This window comes from Vulpes vulpes, chromosome 13 (genome assembly GCF_048418805.1).
Source record: "Vulpes vulpes isolate BD-2025 chromosome 13, VulVul3, whole genome shotgun sequence".
Classification (NCBI taxonomy): domain Eukaryota; kingdom Metazoa; phylum Chordata; class Mammalia; order Carnivora; family Canidae; genus Vulpes; species Vulpes vulpes.
This window is the reverse complement of record NC_132792.1, coordinates 27,441,859-27,454,406: the sequence shown is the minus strand read 5'-3', so window position 1 is coordinate 27,454,406 and position 12,548 is coordinate 27,441,859. Positions and strand designations below refer to the sequence as shown.

The 12,548-nt window shown below is 36.0% G+C and overlaps 1 protein-coding gene across 1 annotated transcript in view; it reads left to right on the top strand.

Moving 5' to 3' along the window:
- Nucleotides 1-12,302, top strand: part of TRHR (thyrotropin releasing hormone receptor) — a 44,343-nt gene extending 32,041 nt beyond the window's left edge. Inside the window, exon 3 of the mRNA XM_025993354.2 lies at nucleotides 4,940-12,302. Within this exon, the coding sequence (XP_025849139.2) occupies nucleotides 4,940-5,347 (408 nt within the window). The 3' untranslated portion in view covers nucleotides 5,348-12,302. The remainder of the gene's footprint in view (nucleotides 1-4,939) is intronic.
- Nucleotides 12,303-12,548: the final 246 nt, after the last annotated feature.

Sequence of the window (12,548 nt, the reverse complement as noted above, 5' to 3'; positions counted from 1 at the left end):
ACATGATCTGCAATTGGAACTCTGCATACTAATTTTTTTTTAAAGATTTATTTATTTGAGAGAGAGAACATGAGCAGGAGGAACAGAGGGAGAGAGAATCTGAAGCAAATGCAGTGTTGAGCATGGAGCCCAAAGTGGGGCTCCATCTCATGACCCTAAGATCAGACCCAAACTGAAACCAAGAGTTAGACTCTCAACCAATTGAGCCACACAGGCACCCCGGAACTTGCATACTAAATTACTCCTGGCACCCATGATAGGCCTCACTATCTCATGCCTCCAGGCTACCACACATATCCAATCTCTTCAGGAACATTCTTTCTGCCTCTCTTTACCTCCAGACTTTGGCATAGATGTCACTGAAACCAGGAAGCCCTCACAAACCACCACTTGAACTCAGGGTCATCAGATCAGGTGCTTTCCTAGAACCAAAAATTTTTTCTGTCTTCAGATTCATTACAATGTATTACAACTACCATCAGATTATAAGGTACATAAAGCCATTGGCAATGTCTCTCTGGATCATTGTCGAATCCTCAAGAGACAGGATATTGACTGGTACATAGTAGGAACGCAAATGCATCTCCTAAATGGATGGATAAATTCCTTCCCAATAGAAATATATTGTAAAATCATTTTCCCCTGAAGATTGTGTCATACTATTTCTCAAGGAACTTTATGCCCTGGTACAGAGGCTTGTAAAGAAGCAATCGCTCATCTCATCACATTGCCCTAGCAAAACTGTCAATGCTTAAAGACAATGGCCCAAAGATATTTTCAAATTTGCATCTTTGTCATTTCATTTGGGATAAGGAATAGCAACAGAAATAAAACTTCAACAACCACAATGTATGAAAGATGATCTCTAGAACATTTCTTTCCAGGTGTTTGCTTCTATACTGAATAGGAGTTCTTAATATCCAAGCTATGGAAACACTTAAAACTTGTGAATATTTTAGAAAGTGATTAAACTCAACCAAAGATGTTGGGAATTAACTAACAATAATTATGAATGAGAGTAAATGTATTCCTTATTATCTCACTGGAAATGTATTTTCCACTTGATCAATTTTAGAAACATCATTATATTTGTTTTACTCCACACTTCCTTACATTTTAAAAAATATATTTATTTCAACAAAAAGCTGAAATGTGTTAAGGACTCAGTTTATTAATTAATCAATCTCCACTTAAAAGAGATTTTTTAATATTAAAAGTAGTATTTGTAAAAATCCTCCAACAAAATTTTGGAGTATCAAAATCCAGAAAGTGATCATAGCTACATAACTAGAAATAATTCTTTCCATGCCAGAATTTATTCAACATTTACTGGGGTCTATCTTCTGTCACATACTGTACTAAATCCCTGAGGACAAAGAAATGAATAAACTTACCCATCCCCTGACAAAGCTTACCATGTATTAGAGAGGTGGACAAATATAGATCATTACAATAAAAATTTTATTAATGATGTCAGATTTTGCCAGGGGGTGGGGGGTGGTGGAAGCACACAGCAGAGATATTAACCTTGAAACGTGTTGCTTTTGTTAAAGACAATGCTCCCTCACTGACATTAAGTGAAAAGAGGTAGGTAGCTATTAAATGTAGGTTAATGCTTCACCTGACAATTGTAGAGAAAAACACAAAGATAGGTGAAATTCAAACTTTAAGTTTGGAAATTTAGCAGCAATAAATATGTTGAATTTATGTTTAGAAGAAGTTAAATGTTTCGGTGACCACAATAGGGATAACGCAGTAGAAATCTTATCATTGGAAATGCCGAAGACTTTCATAGAGAGAAAGAGCAAAGTATAAAGGAAAGAGCATGGGCTTTGTCTTAAGTAGACTTAAGTTGAATCACAGCTTTGTCACTTACTACTCATGTGTCTTTAGATGAATCACATACTTTCTCTAAATCCCAGTTTCCCCATATGTAAAATGGAGCTAATACTAGCTGAGCTATTATAAGCATTAGATAAGATACTGTTTACATATCTTTGTGACAAACCATCATAAAGAACTGAAATGTGACGGTAGCAGTCTCATTGTGTAGCAAGCAGAGATTCAAACATAGGATGCTTAGTCCTTGGCAAGGTTGTTGGCAGGTGTGAAGCAGTGACCCAATGTCAAAGAACTTGGAGTACTAGACAGGAGACAAAGACAAGGATGTGAGTGATGATGATGATAAAGATTATAATTACTATAGCTCCTTCCAAAGTTCAGAATATTTATCCCTGAATTAAGTCTTTGATTTCCTAGGACCAATTAAAGTACTTACTCATAATCTTAAAAGTGTGCTCAGAAAAAAAAAATTAGGCTTCAGTTAACCTCTTGACTGAGTAAATCCTTCTTTTCTATGAAAGAAGTCAGAATCTCTGAAATAATATTTTACCTGGCATTATATGAACTAATGTCAAAATTACACCTTCTCACACAGAACAACTTCTCTATCCCCAGTTAGCAAAATATGAAGTCTAACTACCCTCCATGCACTGAGTCTGAAGAGAAGCTCAGGGAACAGTGAGTGAGGCAGAACGGGAATTTAGGCACATTTTTAGAAGGCAGGAAGAGCTTCAGGGGAGTGATAAAATGGCCCGAGAATGGAGGGAAACAGTAACATGAGAATAGGTGTATAGATCATAGGTATTATCGCAAGCAAGTAATAGGAGTTGTTCAAAAAGAGATAGCAATGGTTTAAAAAAACAAACAAAGAAACAAAGGCTATTTGTGCCCATAGATGAAAAGTCTTACAGCAAATGATATTTGGAAAGCCAAGGAACAAGGCAATTACTATAAATCCAGGAAAAAATAGCAAGAGAGTAGCATTATTCCCACAATGTAGGATGCAAGGGGAATTTCTAGCTGAGGTAGAAGAGATATGGCTAAGAGTAAAGACAGAGCCCCAGCCCTAGGGAAAAAAGAGAGGTTTTCTGACAAAGGAAACCAAGATGGATTCTATTATCAGGATTAAGTACAAGGTTGGGAGATGAGTTTATAGTAGATACTGATGACAGTGTACGTGTCTAGATGTAAAATCTTTATTTCTACACTAAAGGCCTTAAAAAGCCCTCTCACAAAAGAGGATCCCCCTCAATGCCAGAACAAGACAGAAGCTGCTAGTACTGGTTTTAGTAAAGCAGCTGAAAAGTCAAAAGGGATGAGAGGGGAGGAATCTGCCCCTTCCATTTCAGTTTGTTTTCAAGTTAGAACACCTAGAAAGTCTGGGCTGAGGATTTCTCAAACCCAGTGAGAGAGTAAAGGTAACTGAAAACTTATTTTATTTTATTTATTTATTTTTAAGTTGTTTTTTTTTTTTTAAGTAAGCTCCTCATCTAACATGGGGCTTGAACCCATGACCCCTAGATCAAGAGTCACATACTCCACTGACTGAGCCAGCCAGGTGCCACTGAAAACTTATTTTAAAATGTATAAAGTGTTGCTTTTGGAGAAAAGCAATCAGTTATTATCTTAGTCACCCAAAGATAACCACTGCTATAATTTTAATATGTCCTTCATAGAATTGAAATATTATGGTCTTTTTATATTGTCATTAATCAAAGCGTGATATTTCCAATAGTGCTTTAGAGTTTCCAAACCCGTATCATATTCATTATTTTTAAATTTTATTTTCTCGATATCTCTATGAAGTAAATGAACATATGATCAGGCATATTTTCAGATATAGAAATGAAAATACAGGTGAATGCCTTCATTAAGGTCCTAAAACCACTTAACGTAGACAAAACCAAATGGTCTAACTCTGAGTCCGTCAATCTCCAGAATCTGCTAAATCATGCTTTTTGATGATCTGATCCCTGGGCAATCTTGGATATTAACCTCATCCCCCCTATTGTCCTAGCTCCTGTGCTTTGTTTGTCCTTAGGAGTAGGGTCAGCTCTATGTAAAACTTCAAGGTTTGTTTTCTCTGTCCTGCATCTCCCTTGATCCTACAGGAAAGCTGTGTGGTGGGAAGGGCAAAACCTTGGATCCAGGCTGACTTGGATTCCAGTCCTGGCTCTGAGACTCTACCACTTCTGCCAAAGTACTTACCAGCATCTACGCTTCATTTTCTGATTTGAAAAATGAAAGATGCAATACCTATTTTGGAGGATTTTCAGTCTTTTAAATGTGATAACATATGTAAAGCAGCTAGTCGAGTGTCTGGCACATAGTAGATATTCCATAACCATTGGCTTATTTTAAAGACATTTTATCCTTTTCAGACTATTATGTTACCTCATTTGATTTAGGGGAGCAATATTGGCTCCATTTTACAGATGACCTATACGATTAAGATCATTTCTCAGCATCACATATAAGGTAAGTAAAGACAGGATTAGATCCTAGGTCTCCTGACACTTGTCACAAATATTTTTGGTGGCCTGTGTCACATTCTCTTAGCTGGACTCTGATTTCAGCCATTGTGATAGTGGATGGTTCCTGCTTGCAGAGAACATCCTACTTCCAGTATCCACTGTCCCCAGTCCATCTTCTCTGCCTCAAAGTCTCTAAAGCCCCCATGAGTTTCCATGCAGGAGAATCCTGGAAGTGTGGGCCTGTTAAAGCCCCTAAGGCAGTCCTCAACAAAGTGGGGAGATTGGCAGCCAGTGGATAAATGCCCCAGCCTCTCTTTCCCTGGACAGATAATCCTGAAATGCCTTACTTAATCCATAGTTGCCCCACAGAGTGAGCATCACAATAATACACCCTATTTTAGTTTTTCTTCTATCACAATCTCTCTTTTACCCTTCCTTAATCCTGCTTCCTGAGATGATCTCACAAACAAAACTGCATGCATTTATTTAAGTCCTTCTCTCAGACTACATCTTGGGAACTAATGGTTGGGGTGGGAGTAAGGGGGAAGGTGTTTTATTTTCATTTGTTTGTTTGTTTTGTTTTCATTTGTGTTTGCACTGCATTTCTCTTTATTTCTCCATAGGTCACCAAGATGCTGGCAGTGGTTGTAATTCTGTTTGCCCTTTTATGGATGCCCTACAGGACTCTTGTGGTTGTCAACTCATTTCTCTCCAGCCCTTTCCAAGAAAATTGGTTCTTGCTCTTTTGCAGAATTTGCATTTATCTCAACAGTGCCATCAACCCGGTGATTTACAATCTCATGTCCCAGAAATTCCGTGCCGCCTTCAGAAAGCTCTGCAACTGCAAGCAGAAGCCGGTAGAGAAACCCACTAACTACAGTGTGGCCCTAAATTACAGTGTCATCAAGGAGTCAGATCATTTCAGCACAGAGCTTGATGACATCACTGTCACTGACACTTATTTATCTGCCACAAAAGTATCTTTTGATGATACCTGCTTGGCTTCTGAAATAACCTTTAGCCAAAGCTGATTCATGAATGAGAAGAAAATGGACCACAAAGTAAATGAGAATCTGTGCCGTTATCAACCCAAGAGGAAACAGCCAGTACTTGTACCTGGAAACAGAGCAGAGAAAGTCTTTAGTATTGCTCTAATAAATCCTGGCCCAAGATATTTTAACCCATAGGAATGATTCATATTTTCCTTCTAGTATCACAAAATTGTTTCCCCCAAAATGGAGCAGATTTGTGAAAGAGCCAAATGATAGAAACTAAAAGTGTAGCTCTTTCCATTTAAGTTGAGAAATTCACTATTTTTCTGGGGCTTCAAAGCTTAGATAAAATTGAGACACTGATTTCACATTATTCATAATATATGTAATTTCTCAAACTCCCCCAAATTATTTGTACATTTGATAATTTGGCAATGTTTCAATGTTTGCATCTAGCATTTCACTTTAACACAGCATAGTGCTATTTCATGAATATCTGAAACTACAGAGTAAAGTAGAAAAAAATTTATTAAGTAAAAATGAGATTTCAAATATGTTCACTATACAAAAAAACAAAAACAAATGTCATAATGCTTATAAAATTCTGAGATGATTTTTTAAATTCAAGTGTAGCTGGCACACAATGTTACATTAGTTTCAGATGTACAACATAGTGATTTGACAGCTGTATACATTATGCCGTACTCACCACAAGCGAAGATACCATCTGTTGCCATACAACACGGTTATAATACCAGCGACTATATTCCCTTGACTGTACATCTCATCCCGAGAGAACTCTTTATGTCTTATAAAGTAGGTGTCATCATTCAACTCTAACGTAAAATAAATCTCAAAATAGCCAGAATTATAAGTTGAGAAGACATGAAGATTTGATTTTTAGATTAATCCAGCTCTTAACCAACTCTTGAGCCTCTTAAATGATGAGTGAGACAGGAGAAATATCAGATTAAGTAACTCTGAAGATACAAACTAACATGTAAGTAATTATTGAAAAGCAGAGCCAGGACAAGACCAAGTATGTAAAATAAGGGTTGGCTTTTTCTCTAAAATTTTTAAGGAAGAAAATCCTTTTCGAGCATTCTTGTGTATAAACTACTGAGCCATGTCAAGTGAATCTTTCTAGTGAATCTAGCTTTAAAAGTCTGAAACATTCTCAAAAGCCTAGTTGCTATTCTAAGTCAGCCAAAGTCTGACGATTACACTTCCAGATGAAGACTCCCCACGGAGGATAGAAGTCTATGGATTTTTAACTTGTCTGCAATTGCCCTTCCTGCCTGCCTGCTTGTCATTTGTAGGTTTGGGTTTTTTTTAGTTTAGTTTTTTTTTTTTTTTTAATGCAACTGATAGTTTGTTTACAGATTCTAAGTCAAAGCAATGCAGAATTCTGTTGGCTTTTTTTCAATAGATCTAAAACTGATCTCATCTCATTATTAATATCTTTTTCTAGGTATGACTTAGACCTGCTATTCTATTCCAGTGATTATTCCAGGAGTGTGAATGTGAATCTGCCCAACCCATAGGGTCAAGATCCAATTTGGTTTCTTCCAGATGGGTCACCACCTGGGATATAGCCAATGAGTATCTCCAAGTGTATCTCCTTGGTGATGGTTCAATAATAATTCATTTTGAATTGTGAGGTCAGAAAGTACTGGGTTCCCCAGAGAATGGTATTTTCCCTCTCCAGCCTATATCCCTATTTCATGGATTTTTTGGAAACCTAATCACTGCTAACAATTACCCCTCCCCACCTTCTTTATAAAGCATACATCATTTCTGTTTTGGAAACTTCAGTTTTAAAATGCTGCTACACAGAGTGTCTACTATCTAGAACATCAGACCAGAATATGTTTTTGGGAAAACTGGTCTCGTCTACTCCAGGAAGATATTCTTATCCTGTCACTATATGCAAGAAAACAAATGCAAGCAAATGTTTATGGGAAATACACTAAAAGTCTATCTGCATGACACCAAGAAATCTATTTTAACCGACTTTTCATCCTGGATTAAATATTAATCTTAAAATCGTATGGATAGAAGCACCAGAGTGACCCAACCTCAAATCACACAGGCACATGTGCAGGTGCATACAAACATACACATACATGTGCATAAATTACTTAACAGATGGGAATGGACTATATTAGCCTTTTCATTAGGGAAAGGAACTGATATCATTGAGCATCTACTATGTCTCAGCCTTGCTGATAGGTACGCAAACCACATTATCTTCATCACAGTCTCACTACAGCTGTGATTTCCCTGATGATAAATCCAAGGATCAGGGATCAGGGATCAATGCAGCTTCTCTAAATTGTGTAGATATTAACAAGAGAAAATGTATCTTTCTTTTTTGTTTCCCTTTTTTTTAAGCCAGCATGCTGATGGCAACTTGTGACCTGATGGCCTAAATAACTAAAAAATATAAATATTCTGCTGAGTGGTAATATTAGACATTGAAAAAATTACAGTTAATTTTATATGTCATACATGGAACACAATATGCTCTTCTCACCATTGGAAATTTAATTTAGGGGCTCAGTTTTTCCATTTCCACTTTTAAGGAGTTATTTGCTAATAACCTGTTAGTTTTAGACCACGTGGGAAATTCAAGGGAGCATAGTTCATAGTGTTTCAACTCCAAAGCAAATGCCATTATGAAATTAAATGTTCACATGCAAGATCCAATAGATAGTTGGGTTTACACAGAGGAGATATGGCTTTCTAAAGTATTATTTATCACACTACTAAATCACAAAGTATTTCCTTAAATCATCAAAATTTAATACTCCATCAAACGAAAAATTAAAAACTTGAAAAAGTTGCTGATGGAGGAGAGTAATATTAAGGGCCTCCTTTAATAAAATCCCTTGGGTTATTTTGTTACTTCCAATTCCATTAATTTCTGAGTGTCTTTGGCTAGATCTTGCACCTGAGGTAATTAGGTAAAGGTCACAGATCACAAATAAAACAAGCAAATATAAATTACCTCTTAAGACTTCTTCCGTCATTATTGTGAGTGTATTTCTAGAGCTTCACTCCAACACAAATACGCTGAAGAGAAATGAGAAAAGTCCAAACCATATTCACTCTTAAACAAGCTAAGTACACAGAACAATACACTTTGAAAATATTCCAAAACAAATGGCTGGTTTGAGCAAAACAACTGGTGAAGTAAAAGGAAAACTCTAACCATAATGCTTAGTGTAACTGAATCTTAAACTTCTGTCATTTTCAGAAGAATGTGTTGGAATACTATGGACAGTATGTCTTAGTAAAGCTGGATCCATACAATTTTGGTCTGCTCTTAAAGATTAAAAGAGTTATCTCATTCTACACTATGTTCAATCTGCAAACTTGATAGAAGAGAGACAATATTAACTTTTTGGAAGAAAAGGAGATTTTAAATTGTCCCCTTATGATTCTGTGAATTACATATGTACTATATTCAACATTATTTTTGCCTCTCAACTACAACTCAGAAAAGTGTTGGAATATTCATATATAGAGTAAGGAAACTAGATGTGAAAAAGAGCATCCGGAAACAACTGGTCAATCCCAGGTTCAAAGGAAACTTTTTTCAAATGCTTGGAATCACTCTTGGAAAAAGCAGAGGATGAAAACCTCAAGCAATTTGTTTTCTGTTTATCTATCAAAACCAAGACTTGGCTGAGGGAATGTATTTAGAAGAATATTCATGAAGAAGTCTTACAGAGCCCTGTAATAACAAACACATTTTTCTCTCCTCCCCTCCTCCTTTCTCTCACTCCTCCTCCTTATCAAACTCTTATCTCTCCTATAAAACATGACTTTCCTTAGAGCAGGCAATTTCATCTGACTTCATTCAAGACTAAACCTGGACATGAACTCTCTTAAGGAAAAGTGTAAATATTCCTTCAAATATATTTATATGTAAGAAAATATTTTGTTCTGAAACATTTTCATACTTTCATAAAATCATGTCTCAAGTATGGAAAAATGTATACTTCTGACATTTCTATTTAACTGAAGTCCCTGTTTTCATGGTGGGGCTCAGGTGTAGAGTTGAGCCACTCGATGTGGCTTTTTCCTCACAGAAACAAGCAGAGGTTTTGCATCTCAGAGCTTCAGTGAGACGCCAATAGAAGAACACATCATATGTGAAAAACTACTACAGAAATGTGTTTAAGGGAACAAAAGACTCTTCCCATTCCTAAAGATCTCACAGTCCAATGAGGACAAACAAAACCAATGTGGCACCATCTCAAGATACAACTGTTGGCAATATTTAGAACATGAATTAGAGATGTCAAAAATGTTTTAAAGAAGCAATTGTTAAAATAATTTATGTGTTGTGATTCTATTTTGTGAACTATAATAAGAAATATCAATTGTTCATTTCACTGATTACACAGGGGGAAAAGGTCAGATAAGGCCCTGTAGTATTTTGTTTATATGTTTGGTCTGTAAGTATAATCTCAAATTACTCAGCAGAAAAGCTCATTTACAAAGTTGCACACTAGGGAATAGTCTTGTTGCTGAGATGGTTAGCACCAACAGGCTATGCTGACATAAACCAAATTTTGGTGGTTCGAATTTTGAAATTCAAATAATCTCTTTTGAAAAGAGTAGCCGTGAATGTTTGTATACAATATTGTTAGGCCTGTTTACCATCTTCTACACCAAATGCATTCATGGGAAGTCCAAACTGGGGTGATTGATTTATGTTCTAGAAACATGGTCTAGAAGAATAGAGGGATTCAGTGAAATGGTATGGCTGGGACAGCGCATTGTCAGAACTGTCAAATCTGGATTCAGCAAGATTAAAAAAAAAGACAATTTTGTGGCCAATAAAGAGCAAATTCACGTGATCACCTGTATGTCCTCATGGAAGAACATCTGGGTCAAGTCCATACCGCAGGCTCTCAACTAGAATAATGGAAATGAAAGCACTTTGAAAATTATAAAAGAAGGATAGGATAAGCAGTGGAGTTAGCTAGAGCTCCTGCAAACTTATTTGAGCCCCAAAGCAACACTCTTTAGTGATTATTTTGTTCCTCTCAGAATAATGGACTTAACTGGTATGCATATGACTGTTCTCTGAATTGCAGCAAAGGGAGTATAAACTTTCTCAAGAATGTTATGGACTGATGCTGATAGAGACTTTCCAAAAAAGAAAAACAGATACAACATGGTATCAGAATAAGAATCTACCTAACTAGAGGTCTGAATTTAGAAGTCAGTAAGAACATTCTCTATATTCCTAGAATGGCATTAAATTCTCTAGGAAAGAAGCCAAGTGTTCACACCTTAGCCAGGAATAATAAACCAGTCCCACTTTGGTACACATAAGATGACCTGGAAGCTTATTTTAAAATACACTTTATTTGGCCGTGCCCCAAGAGATTCTCACTTATTAGGGGATCTTGATGCCTTAGTCCTTGACCACACCTTGAAAACTACTGAGTCCTGATCTCTCACTAGGACCTTTAAAGTCATTATTTACTTCACAAATCGTAATAAGGAACTATATGGAAAACTTCTTGTGGGTAAGCCTATCTAATCTTTGTACTCCACAAATTATTTAAACTTGGATAATGCCCCTAGGTATCTGTTAAACTAATGACCAATCCCAAACTAAGGAATATATCTTAAATCTTCTGGTGATGCCCAATTTACCTATAGATCTGTCCTCACAATAAGATGACTAGTTCTATTTGGGGTTTGGGTTTCTTTGTTTTTAAACACTTTTTCAGCTCAGTGAAAGGCACTGCATTAAGTGTACTGGATCATAGAATTATCCCTCATATATATATATAATGCTTGAAATTTCAAAAACAAGTCCACAGCCTAATTTAATAATGAAAAATAAAGGGGACCAACATATTCTTTCTGCCCTCTGGAGATTATAATTTAGTGACAACATACTAACAGAGAAACATATAAGAAATATAGAGTACATAATTGGAAGCCAAGTTGTATGATTTCAGACTACAAATAACTGAGTGCTACAGAGAAAAGGAGGCATTAATGGGACCTGGAGTAATCAAGGAGGACTTTGGAGGAAAATTAGGACTTCTTTCAAGGAAACATTAGATTTAGATATTTAAAGGAAAAACAATACATGTGGGAGAAATAAGCTGAGTGGGGATAGGGAGACACAAGAGATCTTAGAGAAATCTTCTGGACATTAAGGATAGCTACCCAAAACATGTCCATTTTATGAGGGATTAATGAAGGAAGACAGCTAGTCCTTTAATATTTGCCACTACAATAAAGCCCCAAGTAAAGGAAAAGTGAATGAAGTCAATTTATATCTGATGAGAAAATATTCCACCCATATACTAGAATATAAAGGGAAAAACAGCTTCTAGGTTAGCATGTTTGTTTTCTAATCTTTGTGAATTTCATTTATTATCTATAGAAAATATACTACACTATTTGTCTTATAGGTGTTATAATTCTAAAAGTGTTCTTATAGTCTTGATTTTCCAAGTGAAAAAATATATGTGTATACAAATATATACAAATATATATATATATATATGTCTTTGTTTCTATATTATATTGTCACAATATATTTAAAAGTATTTATACCTGTATATATTATTCAGGGGTCCTTCACAACTCTGGACTTATCCAATTACGCTAAATATAGAAATCAGAGCTAGCTCAGGGACCTAGGCCCTTCATGAACTTAAACTTTAAGATGAAATCTAAAACTGAAGAGCATGTAGTGTTTAGCTTCAGATTACTTCTGACAACTTCATAGACTTGCGTGTTGCTTATGATGTGCTCCTGAATGCATTGGCTTCCTTCTTATCAGTTTTACAAAGTTGTGTGCTGACTCGCTTCATCCCTTGGGAATTCACTGTTGCGTCCTTGTGGGACAAAGACTCTTCTATAAGAAAGTGCAGTATTATGTGTGCTGCTGTGGGAAACTCTGTGTCTGTTCCAATATGTGTACTGTGAGCAATAAAGAATCAAACTGAAAGATCTAGCTCTTTAACTTTCTTTTCCTTCCCAATTATTTAATTTTTGGTGTGACTTAACCCTAAACCATTTGCCTAGAAGATTTTATTTTAATGGTACTCAACATGATCCACTGTGGGTTTGTTTGTTTGTTGAGATGATTATAAGTAATAGGCAGGTAGGCATTTCCCTCTTTAATAATAAATTTAATGTGTATTCGATGGAACAAATACAACTATCTCATCAAATTCATGATGTTGATATTAAT